The 13,115-nt window shown below is 44.7% G+C and overlaps 1 protein-coding gene and 1 long non-coding RNA gene across 2 annotated transcripts; both read left to right on the top strand.

Moving 5' to 3' along the window:
• The first annotated feature begins 5,052 nt into the window (after positions 1-5,052).
• Positions 5,053-5,994, top strand: LOC130099666 (uncharacterized). The gene is made up of 3 exons (XR_008808430.1): positions 5,053-5,081; positions 5,684-5,756; positions 5,900-5,994. It is a non-coding gene; the product is annotated as an uncharacterized LOC130099666 (long non-coding RNA).
• A 651-nt stretch (positions 5,995-6,645) lies between these two features.
• On the top strand, positions 6,646-12,150 carry LOC130099624 (uncharacterized). The gene has a single exon (XM_056265368.1). The coding sequence runs from the start codon at positions 6,646-6,648 to the stop codon at positions 12,079-12,081; it is 5,436 nt and encodes a 1,811-aa protein (XP_056121343.1). The 3' UTR covers positions 12,082-12,150.
• Positions 12,151-13,115: the final 965 nt, after the last annotated feature.

The raw sequence follows: 13,115 nt of genomic DNA, 5'->3' as shown, positions 1-13,115 counted from the left end.
CTGTTGATTCGTCTTACCAGGTGTTTCAGTTTAACCACGCCCCTTGTTATCTTGTTTACTTTGTGTTCCCTTGTATTTAAGCCCTGTGTTTTAGTTCAGTCCTGGTGAGTTCTTGATGTTGTAATGTTGATGCTGGTTGTCCTGTTCCCTGTCTGAGTCCTTGTTAAGTTTGAAGTTTGTTTAATAAAGTGAGCTGCAAGTGGATCCTGCTACTTTCTTGTTTCAACCACATCGTGACAGAAGGATAACCTAAAACTATAAACCCCATGGTTTACACTGGTGTTAAAATAACACTTATGCTACAATAAAACACTGCTGTTCACTGTCAGAAGCTCTAGGGATGTTTTCTTGTCAAAAAAAAAAAAAGTGAAACACGCATGTAGGTATGTATAATTTTAAATATATTTTAAAGATAATTTAAGTTTATTTTAGACACTTTAAGCATTATCGTATCGCATATCGCATTATTTAATGAGTTATCGCATATCACATTTTTCTTCATTAGGAATGTATGATGGTCAATACTTCACCAATTTCAACCAATATGTTGCTTGACTCTTTGTAAGGTATGAAACGAGGTGTCTGTACCCTGGAGTCAGTGGTGAAGTGATGACTCTCAAAATGTTCACTGCACAGACGAGAATCCTTGTTAGGAGTCCAATTCTGTCGTTTCATGTTGAGCATCCACTGGTCCAGCCTGAGATGTTCTGGATCACCTAGAGGAAAACTTTACACAAACAAATAGAGAGTTACCTTCTTCACAGACTACTTTACATGCAAACAATATAACTTAAATAACTACAGTCCAATGTTGTAATAAATGTATTTAGCTTAAAGATTTGTGGCGGACATCAAAGTCCTCATTCTGTTTCGTTGTCATGTCTATTGAGTAATTACAGGTTTATTTCCTACACATATCTTTGAGGACATGTCAAAAAAATTCTTCCAATAGTCAGTGCATGTTAGTAAATGTTACGCTATTTATGAAATGCAGGCGTAACATTAACGTTATATGACAACGTTTCAGACGTTTTATACAGTCTATGGTTTCAGCCTACAGCTTATCACAGTCTGTTGGATTCTGGAGTGTAATAAAGTTTTAAATACAATTATAAATAATAAATAAATTATTAGAAAAAAAATCCAAGCTTCTTGGGCGGTCTGTTAATACAATTGACCCCACTGCAAGACATTATAATTGTGAAATAATCCCGAAAAATCGCAAACACGGCAGAGATGCCAAGTTTAGTGGCTAAAATGATTTATTTTTACAGTCAGACAATTAGCTGAGGTAACGTGACGGCTAACAGACAGCAGGCAAGCGGCTAACTTTAATGATGACTAACGAGTCCAAGCTTCTTGGACGGTCTGTTAATACAACTAACCCCACTGCAAGACATTATAATTGTGAAATAATCCCGAAAAATCGCAAACACGGCAGAGATGCCAAGTTTAGTGGCTAAAATGATTTATTTTTACATTCAGACAATTAGCTGAGGTAACGTGACAGACAGCAGACAAGCGGCTAATGATGACTAACGACCACAGCAGCGGGAATCCACCTGTCACTCAAAAGTGGACACACCCTTAAGTATGCGGAAAATGAAGGCTTAATATTATTTAAGCGGATGAGTTATAAAAAAATTCACCCCCCTCACAGTTGTCATGAAGGGAAAAATTAGCTGTATAGACCAAAGCCACTTTTTGCTCAAGGCTGTAAACATGTTTTTTTCTGCTGTAAAGTTGGGCATTTTAACATGGGGGAGATGCAGATTTGACTCACTTCTGCAGCCTGCCTCAAGCGGCCAGTCGATGAATTGCTGTTTAATTCACTTCCGTGTTGGTTTCAAGAGAGAGACAGGGAGGTTGCCGCTTGGTGCCGACCATGATTCCGAGGCCTATTGTGCTGCAGACTTTCTGTCCTTCTCCTTTTACCTTTTCAGACCAGGAAAAGCTAAACCTCTTGTGTCCTGTGTGAGCACTAGACACTTATGTTCATCGGACTCCTCCGTGGAGAAAATCCGATCAGCTATTTGTTTGCTTTGGATCACCCAAGAAAGGTCTTCCTGCTTTTAAGCAGACGGTCAGTAAGTGGATAGTCGAGGCTATTTCACTTGCTTACGAGTACTCTGACCAGCCGTGTCCTTTGGCGGTCAGAGCTCACTCTACGAGGGGTATGGCGGCCTCTAAAGCCTTATTATTTGGGGTTTCTCTCCAAGACGTTTGTGATGCGGCGGGCTGTAGAGGATGCTACTGCGACAATATGTGATGCTCGTGACAATCTGATGTCTCGAGTGCCTTTGGGTCTCGCTCCCTGTTTGTGCCATCGATTTGTATGTCGATCAGTTACTTGTTTCTCTACACTGAGTATGGCCTGTCGAGGAGCACTAGATTAATGGGACTCACCGGATGTATGCTGAGGGCGTCCATGACGAAGCTCTGTTGTGTATTCCGTCTGGTTTGGTGGTCCCGCAAGTAACTTTGTTTCAAGAACTGCAATCCTTTGTAAATGTCTGTGACAGTTTGTGCAGCAAGTAGATTCTTGAACCAGAAGATGCATTTTCTCTCTTATCCTTTTGAATGTAGGCAGTTTTCCCTTCCCCGAAATGTAAGCTGATGGCTTTCAGTGGGAGGCTGGTTGGATAAAATAATTCTGCTTTTTTGTAGTAATCCAAGCTTTGTCTTTTGAGCACTGTGCTGATTTGCTGGAGTTAAAATTAGGTGATAAAAGGAGATAAAATATAAAAATATAAAAGCGATAGAGCGAAACGTGGAGCAGTAAGCAAGAACGTCCGAACAGTAGCTGAGCAGGAAGTGAAAAGCTCATTAAGTACCAAGCACCAAGCACATTAAGCACCAAGACTTCAAAAGAATTATATTTAAAACTCGACTTCTCAGTAATTCTGAAGATATTACTCAATTTCTTTAGTTGATTTTAATTTCTTCTCAGTATTTCTGAAGATAAAGCAATTTTTTTTTATAGAAAATATCTCCCTTTGCTTTGAACTTTGACCTTCGTTACTTTGCAGATGTTATTTATGCTCAAACAGCAACATTACACACTAACTAAAGTTAGAAAAGTGAAATCATAATCAACCACCAAGTACATGTGATCAGTTACTATACTGGCAGTAAGAATTAATGTGAAATATAAGCAGTGTTTTAAACAGTCAGTTACAGTAGCCTACATACGGTATCTTTCCGAACAATGAGCCAAAGCAAGATCAATGCAGTGTTAATAGGCACCTTATTTTCTTTGTTTCACAACAATACAGTGAGTAATATACAGCGAAAGTGAATTGTGCCTTATATGCTTTGAAGGTCATTTAGGCTTCTTGAACGAGTTGAGTTGAAGGAGTCGCACATGGGTAAATCAATAAATTGAATTATTCACTCCAAAATTAACCTAGTGCGTGTTAAACAATTTCATCTCAACACTTTCCATAATACCATTCAACATGTACTGTTGTTTTTGGGTTAAAGGGGGTTTGGTGTTCTGCTTAAAAGGTACAAAAACCAAATCAGTCATCCATGGCTGTTTTCACATGCACGCCGCACCCTCCCCTCACATCCCTTTTAATCTCTCTGTCTTGGCAGGACTCGTGAAGGCTATAAGGGGAGACCAGTTTGTCTGTGCCAACAATGGATATATTAGACACTTTAAAATTGAAAGGACTTTTCCAGGTTTGTTTGAGATAAGAGCGCAAGACTTGTGTTTCCAGTTAAACTCTGAGAAATAGTCCCAAAAATAGCTCTTATCTATTTAATCGGAACTGGCAGGTCTTGACTAGGGCAAAACTATTTGCATGTAGTGGACAAGATTTTCAAAAGATTAATCTGTTTTTCACCTACATTGCAAATTATTGTTGATTGAGGAACATGGGCTGCGTTCGAAAACCGCATACTTCCCTACTATATAGTATGGAAAAAGAGTAGGCGAGCGAAAAGTATGTACGAATCATAAAAGAGTAGGCGAGAATTACCTGGGTGACGTACTAATTCTCGCGAGATTCGGACGTACGTGTACTGATAGTGCGTTTGAATATGCCTACTTTCCTACTATATAACGTAGACTCACTGTATTCCGGACACTTTGCACAGTAAAACGTCCTGTAAGATATCAATCCGTGGAAAGATAAACCTAATTGGTTCGTCTGTCTCTGGGGACATGCCTTCCACACGTTCCGAAGTTTGATTGACACATTTTGGACTAATCATTTTGGAGAAATCTTGAAAAAACTGCCGGGAGACGCAGTGTCCGGATTATTACCGTGAGGACTCACGATGTTCCGGACGGCTGAAAATTTCTACTCACTGTGTTTCGGACAGTTAAGAAGGAGTCATTTCTAACATAAAACACATACACATACATTTTAACTATAAGTTGGTAAAATAATCATATTAATCTTCATAACTTTGTTGTATAAGCGTCTATACTCTTTTAATCACAATTGCTCATGTGAGCATTATATTCTAACGTTAACGTTATATTTAATAATTTTAAATATTTAAATTTTTTAAATCCCTTAAAAAAGTACAAATATTTGCAAATTGTAACTCATAATTATTTTATAAGACCATAAGAATGTTTTTTTGTAATTTTCTGGTGGGTGATGGTGTTTTAAGAGCCGTTTTCTACGGTTGTATTCTCCCCTCTTCCTTTTGTCCTGCCGGAAAACCTTCCCCTCGCCATTTTCTGAACAGTCATTGGTGTATTTTAGAAACTCATGTTGATTTCTTTGAAACGACTGGCTCTGGAAACATAGGGTTGGTCGGAATCGAAAGAGGAGGCAAAGATGACACGGATAAATATATATATGCCGTGACCTGAAAGTGTTTATTTATAGAATTTGCAAGAAAAGGTCAAGTGTCCGGAATACCGTGATGTCCAGAATATAGTGAGTCTACGTTAGTAGGAGAAAAGAGTATGTGAAAAAAGCAGTACGTTCGAAACGTCAGTATTAATAAAAGAGTAGGCGAGAAGTTCCCGGATGGCTTACTGCTTCTGCCCAGATTTTCGAGTACTCGTCCGATGGATACTCTTCTATCCCAGGAGATCAGCGACGCGGGGGTTTTCAAATGTGATTAAACACGGTTCCTTGTGTTTAAATCGTATGTGTTAAACTACTAAAGAGTAAACGTTTTAACTGCTGAAGGTGTAAAGTTAGACAGTATAGTATAGTTGTGATTTTGCTGTAAAAACATGTTTTAGTATAGCTAACAGGGGAGCTCCAGTATTTTTATTTTATTTATTTTTTTAGGGGAGCTCCAGTAAGCACACGTATAACGTTACGAATCTAAAGTGGATTTACATAACCATATACATCTTAATAAACACGCTTATTTAAAATGTCTATTTACGTCTGAAAGGAAAATATTGTATAAGTATTGCAGATGAGCACATCACAACATGAATAAGACATCTGAGTGATGTGTGCTATTATGTAGGATAATTCACTGTTGTCAACACTGTTTACGTTAGACAAATGTGCTGTAAATAAGGTAAATAAAAAAATCTATAAAGTAACTAAACATGTTATATATTTTATTTGTCCCTTATTACTGTTGATAAATTGAGGAACATTTAAGTTGGATGAAAAGTGAGTTAACACATCATGTAAATGCAGTGTTGAGCTCAAAAATCACAGAGGTAACGTTAATGTGAATCGTGTCTATGTTACAGGGACAGAAGAACACGTGTGTGTTTATCCGGTGGAGAGTGGCTCATGATGCTGAATGCTGTCATCAAAGGCTAAGTATACTACAAGGCAAAGTATACTACAGAAATGGATGACAAAATCTATTAAATCTTAAATTGTAGTTTATTTGAATTATTGTAATTTCAAATGGAGAAATTACAGAACTTTTCTGACTCTTGATTTCTGTGCATTTGCTGCAGAGCTTTTGTGGTGGAGCAGGACCTGCAAGGAAAGATGATGGCAGCATTTGTTGGGGAAAAAAAGGTTTTAGGGATTTTACTCAAATATAAAGGTCATTTTTTGTTATTTTCAATACATAAATCAAATGACATTGTGCTGTTAAAATGACTGCTTATGTATAATGTTTGTGCATTTTTGTAGGATCTGAAGTCTGCAGACTGGTGCAGTGGTGGAATGTAACGAAGTACAAATACTTCGTTATGTTGTGGGATGTGTCTCCAATGTGTTTAGTTCAGGACAGCTCAGTGTGTGTGTGAACGAGAGTGAGTGCGCGTGTCCGAGGCGCGCGCGCCGCCCCTGTTGATTCCCCGTGAGGAGCGGATGAGAGTGTTGTGATAGTGATACAGCGACCGGTGCAGGTAGTTAGCGATTACAGTGTATTTTAGTGCAGCCAGCAAAATAAAGCACCTAAACTCTTCGGCAAGACGGCCTCTTTGTCATTTATATGCTACCATCACACTAAACAGCGTGAGGTTTAGGGAGTTAACCCCGGGAGGAAAACTACCGGCCCTGGAGAAGACGAATCTCCCCTGTGTCTCCCAACCACGGTTAGGAGACGGAAGCAGGAAAGGTTAACACTGGCGACCACGAAGGGACGGTCACGTTGTTAAAAGACTGGTGAGCATTGAAAATAGAAGGACAATAAAAAGTAAAGCCGAGTGACTGTAATACAACCTAAATAGCGGCGTGACTAAGCTAATACAAAATGGCGGCCGCTCGCTATCCCTCCGATGTTTACGGACGAGAAACCAACTACTCAAACCCGTTCATGTCGCTAACCAATGTGGAGGACAACAATCAAGTTACTGTGAAAGCTTACGAGCGCAAGGCTGAGAGAAAACGCGAACATTATAACCCATTCCTGTGTGATGAAAGTTGCACTGCCGCACTTTCTAATGGAGAAGATCTGTTCGCGCCGTTCGACAGCCCCGCCCATTTTTCACCCACAAATCCTTTTAGTAGAGGCAACAGTCAAAGCCACGGCTCCGTGAGAAGGCCAGACATGCACCTTTTCACATATCCCACTCCAGACATGCCATTTAAGGGGCACTATGAAGTCACAAATCCCTTTGCCAATGTTCACATGGGAAGTTTTGTACATAGCACACCAGCTATATCCAAACCCGAAGCCAGTACGTTTCCCATGCCATATTCTTCTATTAATCTAGACATGACTGTAAAACATGGACATTTTCCATTGCGCCAGGCCGGTCCCTCATCTCCAACACGTAAGAGCCGCTCTGCGCCCCGTCAGCCTCCTCTGTCGGACAGTGATGAGGACTATAACCCCAAAGAGAGAGTCCCCACTCTACGTCCCGGCCAGTACGACGGCAGCACACCGTGGAGAGAGTTTCTGCACAGGTTTGAGAGTTGCGCGGAGGCAAATCACTGGTCAGTCAAAACAATGGCTATTCAGCTGAAATTCTGCCTCACCGGAGCTGCAGGCGCCATCGTCCACAGAAACCCCCGTTCATCCAAATGGGACTACCGCCGCCTGCTGGAGGAACTCGAAACTGCTTATGGCCCTTCTTCAGATCATGCAGCGGCTGTAGCCATAGAGCTGAGGCAAAGAGTGCGTAAACCAGGTGAGGCGCTTCATGTGTTCAGGGATGACATTTATGGAAAAGTATCTATAGCTTATGGTGACTGGTCAGAGGCTGAGCAAGACGCTATAGCGGTTGAAGTTTTCACAAACGGCCTGGGTGATGCAGAGCTAGTTCAGAGACTGTTAGAAAACCGTCCAGCTACCCTAGCTAAAGCTTATGAGATAGCCCACCGTCATGACACTACCAAGAGAGCTGCTTCCTATGTCACCAACATCATGCAGCCAGGGGCCCGCAGCCTCATTGAACGCAGGCCCCGGGCCGCTGTTGTCAGAGAAAGAGACAAAACTGAGACTGTGACTACCACTACCTCTGCAGTTAGCCCATCACCCACTCACTTTGACGCGCGCACATCTGCAAAAACACCGAAGCCGCACAAGAACTTTAAAAGGGGTGACATTCGCTGCTATAACTGTAATGGTTGGGGTCACAAGCAGAGTCAGTGCTCATCCCCGCTACGGAATACAGAGACTTTCCGTTCAAAGGCCGCCAAAGGAAGCCCGCTGACCACTGTGTTCCACCTTAAAAGCCAGAGTCGTGAAATGAACATTCACATGCGCATATCTGAGCTGGAGGTATGTGCAGTCCTGGACAGTGGAGCGCGGAGGAGCGTGCTGCCCCTTCACCAATACAACGCCATTCACCAAGATGTAAGACCACCGCTTCAGTCATCCATCGTTGAGACTTTGCTCGGGGTGGGACCAGGGGACGTGCCAGTGCTTGGTGAGGCCAAGGTACCGGTCAGTATCAACAACCGTCAAGTTGAGGTGGACTTCCTTGTAGCGGACATAGAGGGCAATGAGGTGCTGCTTGGCCATCCTTTCCTCACCCAAGCTGAGGCCCGCCTTGATTTCGGTAAGCACCGCATAATTCTGTTTGGAGAAGAAGTGCCCTACTTTCACCCAGAGACTGTTCCAAAGTCACACGCTGTAAGAGTTGCCAGAACTGTTGTGGTTGAAGCGGGACAAGAGTACCTAGTCAAGGGCAATGTGCACTTTTGCAGAGAAGCCCAGGGAGACATGATGCTTAGCCCCACAAAAGGCTTTGTTGAAAAGCACAAAGTACTCATTGCCAGAGCCCTAGTCAATGCACAGCCCACCAACATCGTTCCATTACGCCTCTTTAACCCTGGCAACAAGGCTGTGACTATTAAAGAAGGTGCCATTGCAGGTCTCCTCCAGCCAGCTGAAGCTCTGTCCTCGTCCAGTGTTCCCACAGCGGCAGACTTTCCAGCCAGCCTCCCTGCAGTTCCAGAGCACCTCCAGGAGCTCTATGCCCAGAGTTCCACTGACTTTAATGACAATGAAAAACTTGAATTATCTAACCTGTTGTGTGTCTATGAAAGTGTCTTTTCCAGGGGACCTGGTGATCTGGGCCGGACCAGTCTTGTGCAGCATGACATCATAACCCGGCCGGGACCTCCAGTGAAGCAGCCTCCTCGTCGTATGGCTGGGGAAAAGCAGCGAAGCGCAGAACAGCAGATCAGTGAGGGCCTCCAGAGCGGCATCGCCACACGCAGCCACAGCAGTTGGGCCTCGCCGATCGTTATGGTGCGTAAAAAGGATGGGACTTATCGCCTTTGTATAGACTACAGGGCACTCAACAGCCACACCATCACTGACGCGTACCCGCTACCCCGCATCCAAGACACGCTGGACACTCTCGCCACAGCCAAATGGTTCAGCACTTTGGATCTTGCTGCAGGTTACTGGCAAGTTGAGCTAACACCAAGAGCCCGCCGCGCAGCCGCCTTTTGCACCCGTAATGGACTATTTGAATGGAACGTTATGCCATTCGGGTTATGTAACGCGCCGGCGACGTTCCAACGCCTTATGGACCGCGTCCTTGCCGGCATGCAGTGGGAGACCTGTCTCGTCTACCTGGACGACATCATCGTGCTGGCCAAGAATGTGCCCGAGATGCTGCAGCGACTGAGCCAAGTGTTCCAGAGACTTAAACAGGCAAATCTCAAACTGAAACCAGCCAAATGCTGCCTGTTCCGCCGCCAAGTTGCCTATCTAGGTCATATTGTGTCTGAGCACGGTGTGGCCACTGACCCCAATAAAGTCAGCAAAGTCAAAGCCTGGCCCACTCCCACATCAGTTCAAGAGGTCAGACGTTTCATTGGCCTCGCCTCCTACTATCGCAGGTTTGTGAAAGACTTTGCCTCCATTGCCGAACCGTTACATAACCTGACTAAGAAGAATGCACACTTCCAGTGGGACGCTGAACACCAAGCCGCCTTTGACACGCTCAAGCACCGCCTTACCACAGCCCCTGTCTTAGGCTATCCACTGGACCATGGTGAAATGATCCTGGACACCGATGCCAGCGACACCGGTATCGGCGCGGTCCTGTCGCAAATGCAGGGTGGCACAGAACGCGTGTTGGCATACGGCAGCCGCAAACTAGCCAAAGCTGAACAGAACTATTGCACTACGAGACGGGAGTTGCTAGCCATTGTCGATTTCACATCGCATTTTCGGCAGTACCTACTTGGGAGGCCTTTCAAGGTACGAACCGACCACAGCAGCCTGCGCTGGCTCACGCGCATGAAAGAGCCGGAAGGTCAGTTAGCCCGGTGGCTTGAGAAGCTAGCGGAGTATGAGTTCGAAATCATCCATCGCCCAGGTCGCTTACACACGAATGCTGACAGTCTCTCCCGCAGGCCCTGCCGCCAGTCCTGTCCTTGTAATCTGCAGGATCCTTCCTTGCAGCAGAGAACCATGAGTCACCAGGCAATTCAGTGTGATTTGGACTCTGACATCAGCTCCCTGTTGCTGAGTCCGGTGGGGGTAAGCGCTGGTAATGTTAGCAACACAGACACTTTAAAACAAACAGAGATTATTTATGTGACAAACACAAACGAGATCAGACTGTTTCCTGGCTGGACTTTGGAGGAGTTGTGCCAGGCTCAAGCTGCTGATACAGACATTGCACCAATCAGAGCTTGGTTAGGGGTCAGCAGTGAGCGGCCCCCATGGGTCACAGTCTCCCCATGCAGCCCAGCCACCAAAACGTACTGGAGTCAATGGAGAAGACTGTACTTCAGAGATGGAGTACTGGTCCGCCGCTTTTACTGTTTAGACGATACACAGTTCTATCCTCAAATTGTTCTCCCGCGCAAGATGCAACCCGATGTTATGCGCCAAATGCATGAAGGGCCAGTAGGTGGACATTTTGGTATTGAAAGGACGGTGGCCAGACTTCAAACCAGATACTACTGGTACCACATGAGAGAAGATGTGGCCCTCTGGTGCCGGACTTGTACAAATTGCGCATGCAGAGCCAGACCCCACAAGACTCCACAAGCGCCTATGGGAACTGTCAGAGTTGGAGCCCCCATGGAGCGCATTGCACTGGACATTATGGGCCCACTCAATGAGACAGAGCGTAAGAACAGTTATATACTCGTAATACAGGAGTATTTCACAAAATGGACTGAAGCATTCGCAATCCCTGACGAAAAGGCTGTGACAGTGGCAAACGTTGTGGCAACTGAATGGGTGTGTCGCTTTGGAATGCCTCACTCTCTGCACAGCGATCAAGGACGCAATTTTGAATCAGGGGTATTCCAAGAAATGTGCCGTTTGTTTGGCATCGACAAAACCCACACTACACCATTCAGACCGCAGTCCGACGGCCAAGTTGAACGTTTCAACGCCACACTACAAAAGATCCTGGCCTCTACTGCAGAGGACTGTCACTGGGATTGGGACCTGATGATCCCATATGCAGTTATGGCCTACAGAGCGACCAAGCACAGCGCTACTGGTTTCACCCCCAACTTCATGATGTTCGGCCGTGAAATAAGTGAGCCAGTGGACCTTGTGGCTGGTTTGCCCCCTGACTCTGAACATGCAACTTCAGCCTCTGAGTATGTGCAACAAATGCGTGAGCGGTTGGAACTGGCTCATAACATCACCCGAGAAGCCCTCGGTGAGTCAGTCACACGTGCAAAAAGACAATACGACAAAAACGCTTGCCACACACAGTACAAAGTCGGCGATGCGGTGTGGTATCTTATCAAAGGAACACGTCATGTCCGAAACAAAGTTAAAAAGTTCCTCCCCTCCTACGAAGGACCCTACTTTGTTATGGGACATTTAGACGACTTAGTCTACCGGATCCAAAAGGGTCCCAGAGCTAAGGTCAAAGTCGTCCACCATGATCAACTCAAATGCTACCGCAGCCGTGAGCCCCTGGACAACACCTGGGTCCTGGACCAATCCCAGAACTGGACGCCTTCTGAGATCCTGCCACCGGATGTGGACGGGCACCCAGCAGACCGTGAGGATCTCGGCCTGCACAGCCTCTACTCTACTGCCTCGAGTGATGGCCCCAGCGACTCCTGGCCGTCCACTCCACCTGCTACTAATTCTCACATTATCGGGTCTCTTCCATCCACTCCTTCCCATGTGATACTTGGCCATGGTGGGGGTGCGGTGGGAGATCCACACCACCAGTCTCCGCGTGAACCTCGGCCCCAACGTCAGCGCCGAGGACCGCTCCGGTATGGGGACTGGGTCACTGAGTGAGTCACCTATGACAGTTCATATTTGCACTAGAGACTTTACAGTTTACGTTTTTGGACTCTAGTCTAGTTTGTTCTATACTTTTTCTACAAAAAGCACTTTTGCACGTTTAAAAAAAAAAAAGCTGAAGAGCTTTTCAATGCTTTTACATGCTTGCACTTTATTGCATTCAATGTATGATTTGATTATTACCAGATTAGTCCGACAGTATTACCTCTGGTCACCGAAGAATAGGATTTAAAAGGTGATGTACTCTTATGTTTTATTAGAGACTATTGCATTTCTATTATTTTTCTTTTCACTCTTGTGTTCACTGTTGAATGAGCTTTAGAACTTTTAACATTGTTTAGACACTTGTTAAATTGATATATCCTATCTGTTTGGATTTACATACTATTTGGAACACAGCTGTCTCTTCACATTTTAGGCCTACAGATATAGAGAGTGTGTGCTAAGTATGTTTAAATGGAATGGAATTAGTGTTAATTGCCAGTCCATGGTGGGGGTAGTGTTGTGGGATGTGTCTCCAATGTGTTTAGTTCAGGACAGCTCAGTGTGTGTGTGAACGAGAGTGAGTGCGCGTGTCCGAGGCGCGCGCGCCGCCCCTGTTGATTCCCCGTGAGGAGCGGATGAGAGTGTTGTGATAGTGATACAGCGACCGGTGCAGGTAGTTAGCGATTACAGTGTATTTTAGTGCAGCCAGCAAAATAAAGCACCTAAACTCTTCGGCAAGACGGCCTCTTTGTCATTTATATGCTACCATCACACTAAACAGCGTGAGGTTTAGGGAGTTAACCCCGGGAGGAAAACTACCGGCCCTGGAGAAGACGAATCTCCCCTGTGTCTCCCAACCACGGTTAGGAGACGGAAGCAGGAAAGGTTAACAGTTACTTTACTTAACCCTTTCACACGTAAGTTTAAAATATTCTAACTGACCCCCCAGCGTGAGTTTTTCAAGGCGACCGTTATTTAGAACCTGTCACTTTAATGTTTCCATGGTGACGCGTCATTTCTTGTCACGTGACACAGCGCAATCA

Source organism: Rhinichthys klamathensis, unplaced genomic scaffold, assembly GCF_029890125.1.
Source record: "Rhinichthys klamathensis goyatoka isolate OS25496 unplaced genomic scaffold, OSU_Roscu_1.1 h1tg000232l_1, whole genome shotgun sequence".
NCBI classification, from domain to species: domain Eukaryota; kingdom Metazoa; phylum Chordata; class Actinopteri; order Cypriniformes; family Leuciscidae; genus Rhinichthys; species Rhinichthys klamathensis.
Note: the sequence above shows the minus strand (reverse complement) of the source record. Positions and strands in the feature narration are given on the sequence as shown.

Coding starts and splice junctions, on each gene's coding strand:
- LOC130099624 (XM_056265368.1), top strand. CDS start 6,646: ATGGCGGCCGCTCGCTATCCCTCCGATGTTTACGGACGAGAAACCAAC.